General features: G+C 40.8%; 1 protein-coding gene across 1 annotated transcript in view; it reads right to left on the bottom strand.

The window, feature by feature from the left end:
• Positions 1 to 13,937, bottom strand: part of LOC128638502 (histone-lysine N-methyltransferase PRDM9-like) — a 301,277-nt gene that overhangs the window by 180,834 nt on the left and 106,506 nt on the right. Inside the window, exon 3 of the mRNA XM_053690491.1 lies at positions 9,645 to 9,776. Within this exon, the coding sequence (XP_053546466.1) occupies positions 9,645 to 9,776 (132 nt within the window). The remainder of the gene's footprint in view (positions 1 to 9,644; positions 9,777 to 13,937) is intronic.

Genomic DNA, 13,937 nt, shown 5'->3' with positions numbered 1-13,937 from the left:
AGGGGATGATGCAGTACCATGCTTACTCCCCTCACTTGAGGAATCATCTTGGGCATCATTTTTACTAAATTTTTTATGACATAAATCACATCTATTTAAATGAGAAGGAACCTTGGCTTCCCCACAGTCAGAACACAATCTATCTGGTAGTTCAGACATGTTAAACAGGCATAAACTTGATAACAAAGCACAAAAACCGTTTTAAAATAAAACCGTTACTGTCACTTTAAATTTTAAACTGAACACACTTTATTACTGCAATTGCGAAAAAATATGAAGGAATTGTTCAAAATTCACCAAAATTTCACCACAGTGTCTTAAAGCCTTAAAAGTATTGCACACCAAATTTGGAAGCTTTAACCCTTAAAATAACGGAACCGGAGCCGTTTTTATATTTAACCCCTTTGCAGTCCCTGGAATCTGCTTTGCTGAGACCCAACCAAGCCCAAAGGGGAATACGATACCAAATGATGCCTTCAGAAAGACTTTTCTATGTATCAGAGCTCCACACACATGCAGCTGCATGCCATGCTGTTCTCAAAAACAAGTGCGCCATACCGGCGCGAAAATGAGGCTCTGACTATGATTAGGGAAAGCCCCTATAGAATAAAGTGTCTAAAACAGTGCCTGCCGATATTATTTTACAAAAAATACCCAGATTAAATGATTCCTCAAGGCTAAATATGTGTAAATATGATCGATTTAGCCCAGAAAATGTCTACAGTCTTAATAAACCCTTGTGAAGCCCTTATTTACTGTCTGAATAAAAATGGCTTACCGGATCCCATAGGGAAAATGACAGCTTCCAGCATTACATCGTCTTGTTAGAATGTGTCATACCTCAAGCAGCAAAAGACTGCTCACTGTTCCCCCAACTGAAGTTAATTCCTCTCAACAGTCCTGTGTGGAACAGCCATGGATTTTAGTAACGGTTGCTAAAATCATTTTCCTCATACAAACAGAAATCTTCATCTCTTTTCTGTTTCAGAGTAAATAGTACATACCAGCACTATTTTAAAATAACAAACTCTTGATTGAATAATAAAAACTACAGTTAAACACTAAAAAACTCTAAGCCATCTCCGTGGAGATGTTGCCTGTACAACGGCAAAGAGAATGACTGGGGTAGGCGGAGCCTAGGAGGGATCATGTGACCAGCTTTGCTGGGCTCTTTGCCATTTCCTGTTGGGGAAGAGAATATCCCACAAGTAAGGATGACGCCGTGGACCGGACACACCTATGTTGGAGAAAGAAAGATTTTGGGTTTAGTGGCCCTTTAAGATGGCGGGGACAATTGTGGGGTGGGGGAGGGAAGAGAGCTGTTTGGGAGGGACCAGGGGGTGTGATGTGTCAGGTGGGAGGCTCATCTCTACACTAAAGCTAAAAACATAATTTATGCTTACCTGATAAATTTATTTCTCTTGTAGTGTATCCAGTCCACGGATCATCCATTACTTGTGGGATATTCTCCTTCCCAACAGGAAGTTGCAAGAGGATCACCCACAGCAGAGCTGCTATATAGCTCCTCCCCTCACTGCCATATCCAGTCATTCGACCGAAACAAGACGAGAAAGGAGAAACCATAGGGTGCAGTGGTGACTGTAGTTTAATTAAAATTTAGACCTGCCTTAAAAGGACAGGGCGGGCCGTGGACTGGATACACTACAAGAGAAATAAATTTATCAGGTAAGCATAAATTATGTTTTCTCTTGTTAAGTGTATCCAGTCCACGGATCATCCATTACTTGTGGGATACCAATACCAAAGCTAAAGTACACGGATGATGGGAGGGACAAGGCAGGATTAAACGGAAGGAACCACTGCCTGTAGAACCTTTCTCCCAAAAACAGCCTCCGAAGAAGCAAAAGTGTCAAATTTGTAAAATTTTGAAAAGGTGTGAAGCGAAGACCAAGTCGCAGCCTTGCAAATCTGTTCAGCAGAGGCCTCATTTTTAAAGGCCCAGGTGGAAGCCACAGCTCTAGTAGAATGAGCTGTAATCCTTTCAGGGGGCTGCTGTCCAGCAGTCTCATAGGCTAAGCGTATTATGCTCCGAAGCCAAAAGGAGAGAGAGGTTGTCGAAGCTTTTTGACCTCTCCTCTGTCCAGAGTAAACGACAAATAGGGCAGATGTTTGACGAAAATCTTTAGTAGCCTGTAAGTAAAACTTCAAGGCACGGACTACGTCCAGATTATGCAAAAGACGTTCCTTCTTTGAAGAAGGATTAGGACACAATGATGGAACAACAATCTCTTGATTGATATTCCTGTTAGAAACAACCTTAGGCAAAAACCCAGGTTTGGTACGCAGAACTACCATGTCTGAATGAAAAATCAGATAAGGAGAATCACAATGTAAGGCAGATAACACAGAGACTCTTCAAGCCGAGGAAATAGCCATCAAAAACAGAACTTTCCAAGATAAAAGTTTAATATCAATGGAATAAAGGGATTCAAACGGAACTCCCTGAAGAACTTTAAGAACCAAGTTTAAGCTCCACGGGGGAGCAACAGTTTTAAAAACAGGCTTAATCCTAACCAAAGCCTGACAAAATGCCTGGACGTCTGGAACTGCTGCCAGACGCTTGTGCAAAAGAATAGACAGAGCAGAGATCTGTCCTTTTAAAGAACTAGCTGATAAGCCTTTGTCCAAACCCTCTTGGAGAAAGGACAATATCCTAGGAATCCTAACCTTACTCCATGAGTAACTCTTGGATTCACACCAATAAAGATATTTACGCCATATCTTATGGTAGATTTTCCTGGTGACAGGCTTCCGAGCCTGTATTAAGGTATCAATGACTGACTCTGAGAAGCCACGCCTTGATAGAATCAAGCGTTCAATCTCCATGCAGTCAGTCTCAGAGAAATTAGATTTGGATGATTGAAAGGACCTTGTATTAGAAGGTCCTGCCTCAGAGGCAGAGTCCATGGTGGAAGAGATGACATGTCCACTAGGTCTGCATACCAGGTCCTGCGTGGCCACGCAGGCGCTATCAGAATCACCGATGCTCTCTCCTGTTTGATTTTGGCAATCAGTCGAGGGAGCAGAGGAAATGGTGGAAACACATAGGCCAGGTTGAAGAACCAAGGCGCTGCTAGAGCATCTATCAGGGTTGCTCCCGGGTCCCTGGACCTGGATCCGTAACAAGGAAGCTTGGCGTTCTGGCGAGACGCCATGAGATCCAGTTCTGGTTTGCCCCAACGATGGACCAGTTGAGCAAACACCTCCGGATGGAGTTCCCACTCCCCCGGATGAAAAGTCTGACGACTTAGAAAATCCGCCTCCCAGTTCTCTACGCCTGGGATGTGGATCGCTGACAGGTGGCAAGAGTGAGACTCTGCCCAGCGAATTATCTTTGAGACTTCTAACATCGCTAGGGAACTCCTGGTTCCCCCTTGATGGCTGATGTAAGCCACAGTCGTGATGTTGTCCGACTGAAATCTGATGAACCTCAGTGTTGCTAACTGAGGCCAAGCTAGAAGAGCCTTGAATATTGCTCTTAACTCCAGAATATTTATTGGGAGGAGATTCTCCTCCTGAGTCCACGATCCCTGAGCCTTCAGGGAGTTCCAGACTGCGCCCCAACCTAGAAGGCTGGCATCTGTTGTTACAATCGTCCAATCTGGCCTGCGAAAAGGTCATACCCTTGGACAGATGGACCCGAGAAAGCCACCAGAGAAGAGAATCTCTGGTCTCTTGATCCAGATTTAGTAGAGGGGACAAATCTGAGTAATCCCCATTCCACTGATTTAGCATGCATAATTGCAGCGGTCTGAGATGCAGGCGCGCAAATGGCACTATGTCCATTGCCGCTACCATTAAGCCGATTACTTCCATGCACTGAGCCACTGACGGGCGTGGAATGGAATGAAGGACCCAGCAAGTATTTAGAAGTTTTGATAACCTGGACTCCGTCAGGTAAATTTTCATCTCTACAGAATCTATGAGTCCCAAGGAAGGAGACTCTTGTGAGTGGTGATAGAGAACTCTTTTCCACGTTCACTTTCCACCCATGCGACCTCAGAAATGCCAGAACTATCTCTGTATGAGACTTGGCAATTTGAAAGCTTGACGCCTGTATCAGGATGTCATCTAGATACGGAGCCACCGCTAGGTCTCGCGGTCTTAGAACCGCCAGAAGTGAGCCCAGAACCTTTGTAAAAATTCTCGGGGCAGTGGCCAACCCGAAGGGAAGAGCTACAAATTGGTAATGCCTGTCTAGAAAGGCAAACCTTAGGAACCGATGATGATCTTTGTGAATCGGTATGTGAAGGTAGGCATCCTTTAAGTCCACTGTGGTCATGTACTGACCCTCTTGGATCATGGGTAGGATGGTCCGAATAGTTTCCATTTTGAATGATGGAACTCTGAGGAATTTGTTTAAGATCTTTAGATCCAAGATTGGTCTGAAGGTTCCCTCTTTCTTGGGAACCACAAACAGATTTGAATAAAATCCCTGTCCTTGTTCCATCCGCGGAACTGGATGGATCACTCCCATTACTAGGAGGTCTTGCACACAGCTTAGGAATGCCTCTTTCTTTATCTGGTTTGCTGATAACCTTGAAAGATAAAATCTCCCTTGTGGAGGAGAAGCTTTGAAGTCCAGAAGATATCCCTGAGATATGATCTCCAATGCCCAGGGATCCTGAACATCTCTTGCCCACGCCTGGGCGAAGAGAGAAAGTCTGCCCCCCACTAGATCCGTTTCCGGATAGGGGGCCGTTCCTTCATGCTGTCTTGGGGGCAGCAGCAGGCTTTCTGGCCTGCTTGCCCTTGTTCAAGGACTGGTTAGGTTTCCAGGCCTGTCTGGAATGAGCAACAGTTCCCTCTTGTTTTGAAGCGGAGGAAGTTGATGCTGCTCCTGCCTTGAAATTTCTAAAGGCACGAAAATTAGACTGTTTGGCCTTTGATTTGGCCCTGTCCTGAGGAAGGGTATGACCCTTGCCTCCAGTAATGTCAGCAATAATTTCCTTCAAGCCAGGCCCAAATAAGGTCTGCCCCTTGAAAGGAACGTTGAGTAATTTAGACTTTGAAGTCACGTCAGCTGACCAGGATTTAAGCTATAGCGCCCTACGCGCCTGGATGGCGAATCCGGAATTCTTAGCCGTTAGTTTAGTCAAATGAACAATGGCATCAGAAACAAATGAGTTAGCTAGCTTAAGCGTTCTAAGCTTGTCAATAATTTCATTCAATGGAGCTGTCTGGATGGCCTCTTCCAGGGCCTCAAACCAGAATGCCACCGCAGCAGTGACAGGCGCAATGCATGCAAGGGGCTGTAACCTTGTTGAATAAACATTTTCTTAAGGTAACCGTCCAATTTTTTATCCATTGGATCTGAAAAAGCACAACTGTCCTCAACCGGGATAGTGGTACGCTTTGCTAAAGTAGAAACTGCTCCCTCCACCTTAGGGACCGTCTGCCATAAGTCCCGTGTAGTGGCGTCTATTGGAAACATTTTTCTAAATATAGGAGGTGGGGAAAAGGGCACACCGGGTCTATCCCACTCCTTGCTAATAATTTCTGTAAGCCTTTTAGGTATAGGAAAAAAGTCAGTACACACCGCCACCGCATAGTATCTATCCAGCCTACACAATTTCTCTGGAATTGCAACTGTGTTACAGTCATTCAGAGCAGCTAATACCTCCCCAAGCAATACACGGAGGTTCTCAAGCTTAAATTTAAAATTAGAAATCTCTGAATCAGGTTTCCCCGAGTCAGAGATGTCACCCACAGACTGAAGCTCTCCGTCCTCATGTTCTGCATACTGTGACGCAGTATCAGACATGGCTCTAACAGCATTTGCGCGCTCTGTATCTCTCCTAACCCCAGAGCTATCGCGCTTGCCTCTTAATTCAGGCAATCTAGATAATACCTCTGACAGGGTATTATTCATGATTGCAGCCATGTCCTGCAAGGTAATCGCTATGGGCGTCCCTGATGTAATTGGCGCCATATTAGCGTGCGTCCCCTAAGCGGGAGGCGAAAGGTCTGACACGTGGGGAGAGTTAGTCGGCATAACTTCCCCCTCGACAGAACCCTCTGGTTATAATTCTTTTATAGATAAAGACTGATCTTTACTGTTTAAGGTGAAATCAATACATTTAGTACACATTCTCCTATGGGGCTCCACCATGGCTTTCAAACATAATGAACAAGTAGGTTCCTCTGTGTCAGACATGTTTAAACAGACTAGCAATGAGACTAGCAAGCTTGGAAAACACGTTAAAACAAGTTTACAAGCAATATAAAAAACGTTACTGCGCCTTTAAGAAACACAAATTTTCCCAAATTTTGAAATAACAGTGAAAAAATGCAGTTACACTAACGAAATTTTTACAGTGTATGTAATAAGTTAGCAGAGCATTGCACCCACTTGCAAATGGATGATTAACCCCTTAATACCAAAAACGGAATAACAAATGACAAAAACGTTTTTTAAACAGTCACAACTGCCACAGCTCTACTGTGGCTTTTTACCTCCCTCAATACGACTTTTGAAGCCTTTTGAGCCCTTCAGAGAAGTCCTGGATCATGCAGGAAGAAGCTGGATGTCTGTGTCTGTAATTTTTGCTGTGCAAAAAAATGCCAAAATAGGCCCCTCCCACTCATATTACAACAGTGGGAAGCCTCAGGGAACTGTTTCTAGGCAAAATTCAAGCCAGCCATGTGGAAAAAACTAGGCCCCAATAAGTTTTATCACCAAACATATGTAAAAAACCATTAAACATGCCAGCAAACGTTTTAAAATACACTTTTATAAGAGTATGTATCTCTATTAATAAGCCTGATACCAGTCGCTATCACTGCATTTAAGCCTTTACTTACATTACTTCGGTATCAGCAGCATTTTCTAGCAAATTCCATCCCTAGAAAAATATTTTAACTGCACATACCTTATTACAGGAAAACCTGCACGCTATTCCCCCTCTGAAGTTACCTCACTCCTCAGAATATGTGAGAACAGCAAAGGATCTTAGTTACTTCTGCTAAGATCATAGAAAACGCAGGCAGATTCTTCTTCTAAATACTGCCTGAAATAAACAGTACACTCCGGTACCATTTAAAAATAACAAACTTTTGATTGAAGAAATAAACTAAGTATAAAACACCACAGTCCTCTTACGACCTCCATCTTAGTTGAGAGTTGCAAGAGAATGACTGGATATGGCAGTGAGGGGAGGAGCTATATAGCAGCTCTGCTGTGGGTGATCCTCTTGCAACTTCCTGTTGGGAAGGAGAATATCCCACAAGTAATGGATGATCCATGGACTGGATACACTTAACAAGAGAAATAAACCCTGCAAGCTCCCTACAAGCTACCTAATTAACTCCTTCACTGCTAGACATAATAAACGTGTGATGCGCAGAGGCATTTAGCGGCCTTCTAATTACCAAAAAGCAACACGAAAGCCATAAATGTCTGCTATTTCTTAACAAAGGGGATCCCAGAGATGCATTTACAACCATTTGTGCCATAATTGCACAAGCTGTTTGTATTAATTTCAGTGAGAAACCTAAAATTTGTGAAAAAGTCAACAATTTTTTTTTATTTGATCGAATCTGGCTGTGAAATATTCCAAAATGGGCCTAGATCAATACTTTGGGATGTCTATTACATTACACTAAAGCTAAAATTAACCCTACAAGATCCCTAATTAACCCCTTCACTGCTGGGCATAATACACGTGTGGTGTGCAGTGGCATTTAGCGGCCTTCTAATTACCAAAAAGCAATGCCAAAGCAAAATATGTCTGCTGTTTCTGAACAAAGGGCATCCCAGAGAAGCTTTTACAACCATTTGTGCCATAATTGCACAAGCTGTTTGTAAATAATCTCAGTGAGAAACCTAAAGTTTGTGAAAAAAATTGTGAAAAAGTGACAACTTTTTTATTTGATCGCATTTGGCGGTGAAATGGTGGCATGAAATATACCAAAATGGGCCTAGATCAATACTTTGGGTTGTCTTCTAAAAAAAAAAATATATACATGTGAAGGGTTATTCAGGGATTCCTGATAGATATCAGTGTTCCAATGTAACTATCTCTAATTTTGAAAAAAGTGGTTTGGAAATAGCAAAGTGCTACTTGTATTTATGGCCCTATAACTTGCGAAAAAAGCAAACAACATGTAAACATTGGGTATTTCTAAACTCAGGGTGTTTTTGGTGGTTGTAGATGTGTAACAGATTTTGGGGGTCAAAGTTAGAAAAAGTGTGTTTTTTCTATTTTTCCTCATATTTTATATATATTTTTATAGTAAATTATGAGATATAATGAAAATAATTGGTTTCTTTAGTAAGTCCATTTAATGGCGAGAAAAACGGTATATAATATGTGTGGGTACAGTAAATGAGTAAGAGGAAAATTACAGCTAAACACAAACACCGCAAAAATGTAAAAATAGCCCTGGCCCCAAACAGACAGAAAATGGAAAAGTGCTGTGGACCTAAACAGGTTAAAAAGATAGATAATCCATTTTATTACCCATTCCTTAGTTTTGCATAACCAACACGTTTATATTAATATACTTTTTACCTCTGTGATTATCTTGTATCTAAGCCTCTGCAGACTGTCCCATTATCTCAGTTATTTTGACAGAAATGCATTTTAGCCAAACAGTGCTGACTAACAAATAACTCCATAGGAGTAAGCACAATGTTTATCTATATGACACACATGACCTAGAGCTGTCTAAGAGTGAAAATCTGCCACTGCACTGAGATAAGAGGTGGCCTTCAAGAGCTTAGAAATTAGCATATGAGCCTACCTAGGTTTCGCTTTCAATACAAAGAGAACAAAGCAAATTTGATGATAAAAGTACATTGGAAAGTTGTTTAAAATTGCATACCCTATCTGAATCATGAAAGTTTTATTTTGACTAGATAGTCCCTTTAACTAGCAACAGCAGAGAAATTAAGGATACGCAATAATCAAGAAACATTCCAATGGTATGTTCCGGGGTTGTAAAATAAGCACATTCTCCAAAATAACAGTTTTAAATACTTTTAAACCATGTATTTTGTACAGATCATTTGCAATATGGCAAAAATGTGCTGATATTTTAAAGTCTATACATATGCGTTTAATACATCTTTAAAAGGGACATTAAAACACTAAATAAATGGTAGATACAATGATTCATTCAAAGAAAAGATTAGTCTGAGAATAACATGTAGATATATATATATATAAGTTGTAATTAGCTGTTTAAATATTGACAAAATAAGTGTAAGGTTTTAATGTCTATAAAACAATGGGAGCTGCCATGTTGTAACTTAGGTTAACTTCTTTGCTGTGGCCAATCAGGGACAGTTATAAACAGGTCACTAGAATGTGCAGCCAATGACTGTGTGGAATATAGCAGTGTTCTGCACTTCCATTTCTAGCAGGAACTGAAAAGCTCACAATGTCAAAATGGAATTATATGAAAAGGGGACAAAATAAATAACAAAAGTATATTGCAAAGTTTTTTATATATATATATATATGATTTATTTTATATTATCATCTCAAAGTGTTCAATGATTCTTTAATCTGTAACTTTGCATCTCCCTCTATCTTGCTTTACTGGTTTTTAGTTACCACAGAGGAGTACTGCTGTGAGTGCTATAAGAATGCACAATTATTGATTCCAGCTGATCTCACCTCTCCTTTGAGAAGGTAAATGATTTCTATGGCATGATTCATCACTGCCTCAGTCATCACCTCCAGTTTCTTCTGGTCTTTGTTAATGTCTTTCACCCTTAGTGTCTTAGTTAGATGCTGTACTGCTGAGATCTATAGGAGTCAGAAAGAATTTAGTGATGTCAGAAAATATAACTGGTCTGTTGAAGAAAAAGACAAAATGCAAGTAGAAAACAGGTAAAAAAAAATCCTAGTATTCTAATTCCATAGACTCCATGGCTCCCAAAGCATTATATCTGCCTCTCTAGTTTAGAGCTGGTTTACTTTCTACTTTTGTCTGTGTCACTCTGCAAGGGGGAGGGGGCAATTTTAAGTGGCAGAGACCTCTGCGTTGCTATGTTCCCCCACAGTTGAAGGACACACATGAAGAAGGACAAATGTGAGGTCTGTAACCCAGTTTTTATTCTGACGATATAAAGGCTTTACTGATTGCGTCTGAGCAGCAGAAGACTATAGCGATGTTGTGAGAATGGTAAGTCTCCTGAGTAGCAACATCTGTATTAGAACAAGATAAGATAACTAAAGAAAAATAACGGTTAACCCTTTGGCAACATACACTGGGCATAAATGATCCCCAAAGGAAAGAGAGAAAAAAAACAAACTATAAATAAAACCACACAGGGACATGAAACTCCAAATTATTTCATGATTCAGAGAGAGTGTACAAGTTAATAAAACTAAACTATATTTTTAAAAAAATGTTTGAGTATCTAAACTCTTTCATAGAACTGAGGGGGGGGGGGGGCTAGATACTTCAAGTATTAACAAGGGACGGTCTACTTGTTTTTTTTTTTATTATTGTTTAAAAAGGATAGATAACAACTTTACTATCCATTCCCCAGCTGTACATAGCCAACATTGTTATATTTTTAATATACTTTATAACCTCTAAGTTTGACTGTTTCTAAGTTCCTGCAGGTGGCCCCTTATCTCTGTTTCTTTTTAAAAACAAAAAATGTAGGCTTACCTGATAAATGTATTTATTTCCGGGCATGGAGAGTCCACAAATCATTCTAATTACTAGTGGGATATTCTCTCCTGGATAGCAGGAGGAGGCAAAGAGCACCCCAGCAGAACTGTTAAGTGTCACTTCCCTTACCTATAATCCCCAGTCATTCGGCCGAAGGAAAATGGAAAAAGAAGATAGCACAAGGGTATAGAGGTGCCGGAGGACTATACAAAAAAATTGAATAAGGGCAGGTCATGGACTCTCCATGCCCGGAAATAAATACATTCATCAGGTAAGCATAAATTTAGTTTTCTTTCCTATGGCATGGAGAGTCCACGAATCATTCTAATTACTAATGGGCACCAATACCCAAGCTAGAGGACACAGAATGAATAGGGAGGGAGAACAAGACAGGCGGATCTAACCTGAAGGCACCACTGCTTGAAGAACTTTCCTTCCAAAACAAGCGTCAGCCGAGGCAAAAGTATCACATTTGTAGAATTTGGAAAATTTATGGAGGACCATGTGGCCGCATTAAAAATTTGCTTCACAGAAGCTTCATTTTTGAAAGCCCATGAAGATGAAACAGCTCTAATGGAATGAGCCGTAATTCTCTCAGGAAGCTGTTGTCCAGCTCTCTCAAAAGCTAAATGGATAACACTTAAAGAGTGGTATAAGTGGCCTTCTGACCCCTAGGTTTACCAGAGAAAACAACATACAGGGCAGAAGACTGCCGAAAATCCTTAGTTGCTTGAAGATAAAATTTAAGAGCACGCACAATATCCAAGTTATGCAAAAGACTTCCTTCTGGGAAGAAGGATAAGGACAAAAAGAGGGAACAACAATTTCCTGATTAATATTGCAATCCAACACTATCTTAGGGAGAAACTCCAGCTTAGTACGGAGGACCGCCTTATCAGCAAGAAAAATAAGGTAAGGGGAATCACACTGCAGAGCCGAAAGTTCGGAAATTTAATATCAACCGAATGTATCGGCTCAAACGGAGCCTGCTGCAAAACTTTAAGAACAAGATTTATTGATGTGCAGCGGACATGATCCGCTATATCGGATCATGTCCGCTCGCACCATAATAAATATGCCCCCATAGGGGCAAACTTGACTACTAAACAGAAGTGGTTGTAAGGGAGGATTAATCTCTAGCGGTCTAACAGCTTAAGGTAGTCATCTATTAATATAGTAAGTATTTACAAAATCATTCTATAACAAACTAACCATGGGTGAAAGACACATAGGACAGACAGCCATGTAACTTTCCGGTATTGAGCAGAATGAAAGCATAATAAAGCAGTGCTATAACAATCGTTACACATGATTAAGCTGCTTCATGAGTTTTCTGCTATGAGTAATCAAAGTGCCACAGAGCAATTAGCGTATTAGAATAATAAGTCAACCTTTTACTTGGAAACTATTACAATACTAGTTAGTGAGATTAACTGTTGGCTTTAACATTTAGCTCCTATAATCTAATTATAATTTATATAAAGTGTAGTGAGAACTGTTAAAATTGCTACCTATTTCGAAATTTCTAATCTAAGAGTATGTGTTAACTTAGGCAAGGAAATACTAGCCGCCTCGGCCGTAGGCTGCTGGCATAGTTTTATAACAATAGGGAGAATAGAGCAAATATTCCAAACTACACATGAAATGGTCAATTAGTGTTACCCCTTATCAGATATTCCTAGGTAGTGATGTAGAGCGAAGGCTCACAAATAATGGAAGCTCTGTGAAATAAAATATTTAGTCTGAATAAACAGGGATAAGCTATCAGTTTCCCTTATAGAAGTCAAGAATAGGAAACCCTGAATGTAGTATGCAGTATCAGTGGTTTCTAGCTATTAGAACACTATCTCTAGGCTTTTATTGGCTTTCAATGATTTGTGAAATCCTTATCGGAAAGATGTTGCAAGTCACAAAAAATAAGTATACAGTAATATAACAAAATTTCGGGAGTCAGACCAAAAGTCCTCATATAGAAGTCGAGTAAAAGAACACATTACCCAAGTGAACCAAAATATGCAAGGGAAATGCAGCAGCCATCATCCATCCCCATCTCTTTCGGTTAGGCAATAAAATCCCTGATGTTCCACTGTCGGATCGCAACCGATCCTACAGAGCCATGCCAACTGGAGGTCACGCCAATAGTATGATCCAGGGACAAAACTTGTCCCAACGTCCCATGTGGTTCTGAAGACTCTGCAAGTGGTGGGAGCGTTAAAATAGAGGGACATCCTAAAGGTGCTGTTCTGAGGTATTCAGTGTCCCTGAGTAGTTCCTGGACTTGTAGGTTGTAGCAATAGTCCGTCTGTTCACTCACACACTTCACACACTCATCATCATCACTAGTCTTATTGAGGACATTTTCCGCAAGCAAGCCATATCATGTCTCCATATTCTGATATTTGGTTACAAACTGGTAAGGTGAGTAGCGATCGCCGGGGGCACCATGGCAGCGCCGTCACCATGCTGGAGGCAGACAGGGTCTGTTGAGATTTGTACTGAGAGGGAATTCTGAGAGCTTTTGCAGCTAAATGCTGACCTTAGGGTGTCTTCAATGACAGTCTGGTAGGTGTATAACATGTAGCAGAGCTCTTTAAGGATATATTCCTTTGTCGCCATGATGATTTTAGGGGAACAAGCTTTATAGACAGTAAGCCGTCCCAACTTAAATGCCTGTATTGAATAGAAGTATATTTGTAGTAGTATTGTACTACTTTGTAACCCAGGAGTCTGGGGGGGTGGATTCTTGCGGTAGCCCCAGAGACGCAGTAGACTAAGTTTATGGAATAGACCTCCAAGGTTTAAGCAGATGTAGGTCCGCATGGCTTTCTGAAGAGCTTAGGCAAGGCTTGCAGTAAAAAATCAACTCCTGTATCCTGGAGGTAATATGCCACAAATATTGGCGCAGGTTAGTTATATTAAAATAATAATAATTTTAAAAAAATGAAAATCGGTAGCTTCACTGAGATGCGTCCTGCTACTTCAGAAGTTGGCTCCGCCCCATATCAGTGCTTTTCATTAGCTTTTTATATCTTGCACAAGAGCCAGACAGTGCTAGTTCATGTGTGCCATATAGATAACATTGTGCTCACTCCCGTTTAAAATGCTAATGGTTATACAAGGACCAGCCTGGCTAAAATGCAAGAATGTAAAAAGCACTAAGAAAAGGGGCAGTCTGCAGAGGCTTAGATACAGGTAATTATAGAGGTAAAAAGTATATTAATATAACAGTGTTGATTATGCAAAACGGGTGAAAGGATAATAAAGGGATTATCTATCTTTTTGAA

The sequence above is a fragment of the Bombina bombina genome, chromosome 8 (assembly GCF_027579735.1).
Source record: "Bombina bombina isolate aBomBom1 chromosome 8, aBomBom1.pri, whole genome shotgun sequence".
In the NCBI taxonomy this organism is placed as follows: domain Eukaryota; kingdom Metazoa; phylum Chordata; class Amphibia; order Anura; family Bombinatoridae; genus Bombina; species Bombina bombina.
The sequence above is the reverse complement of the archived record's forward strand: the minus strand, read 5'-3'. Positions and strand labels throughout refer to the sequence as shown.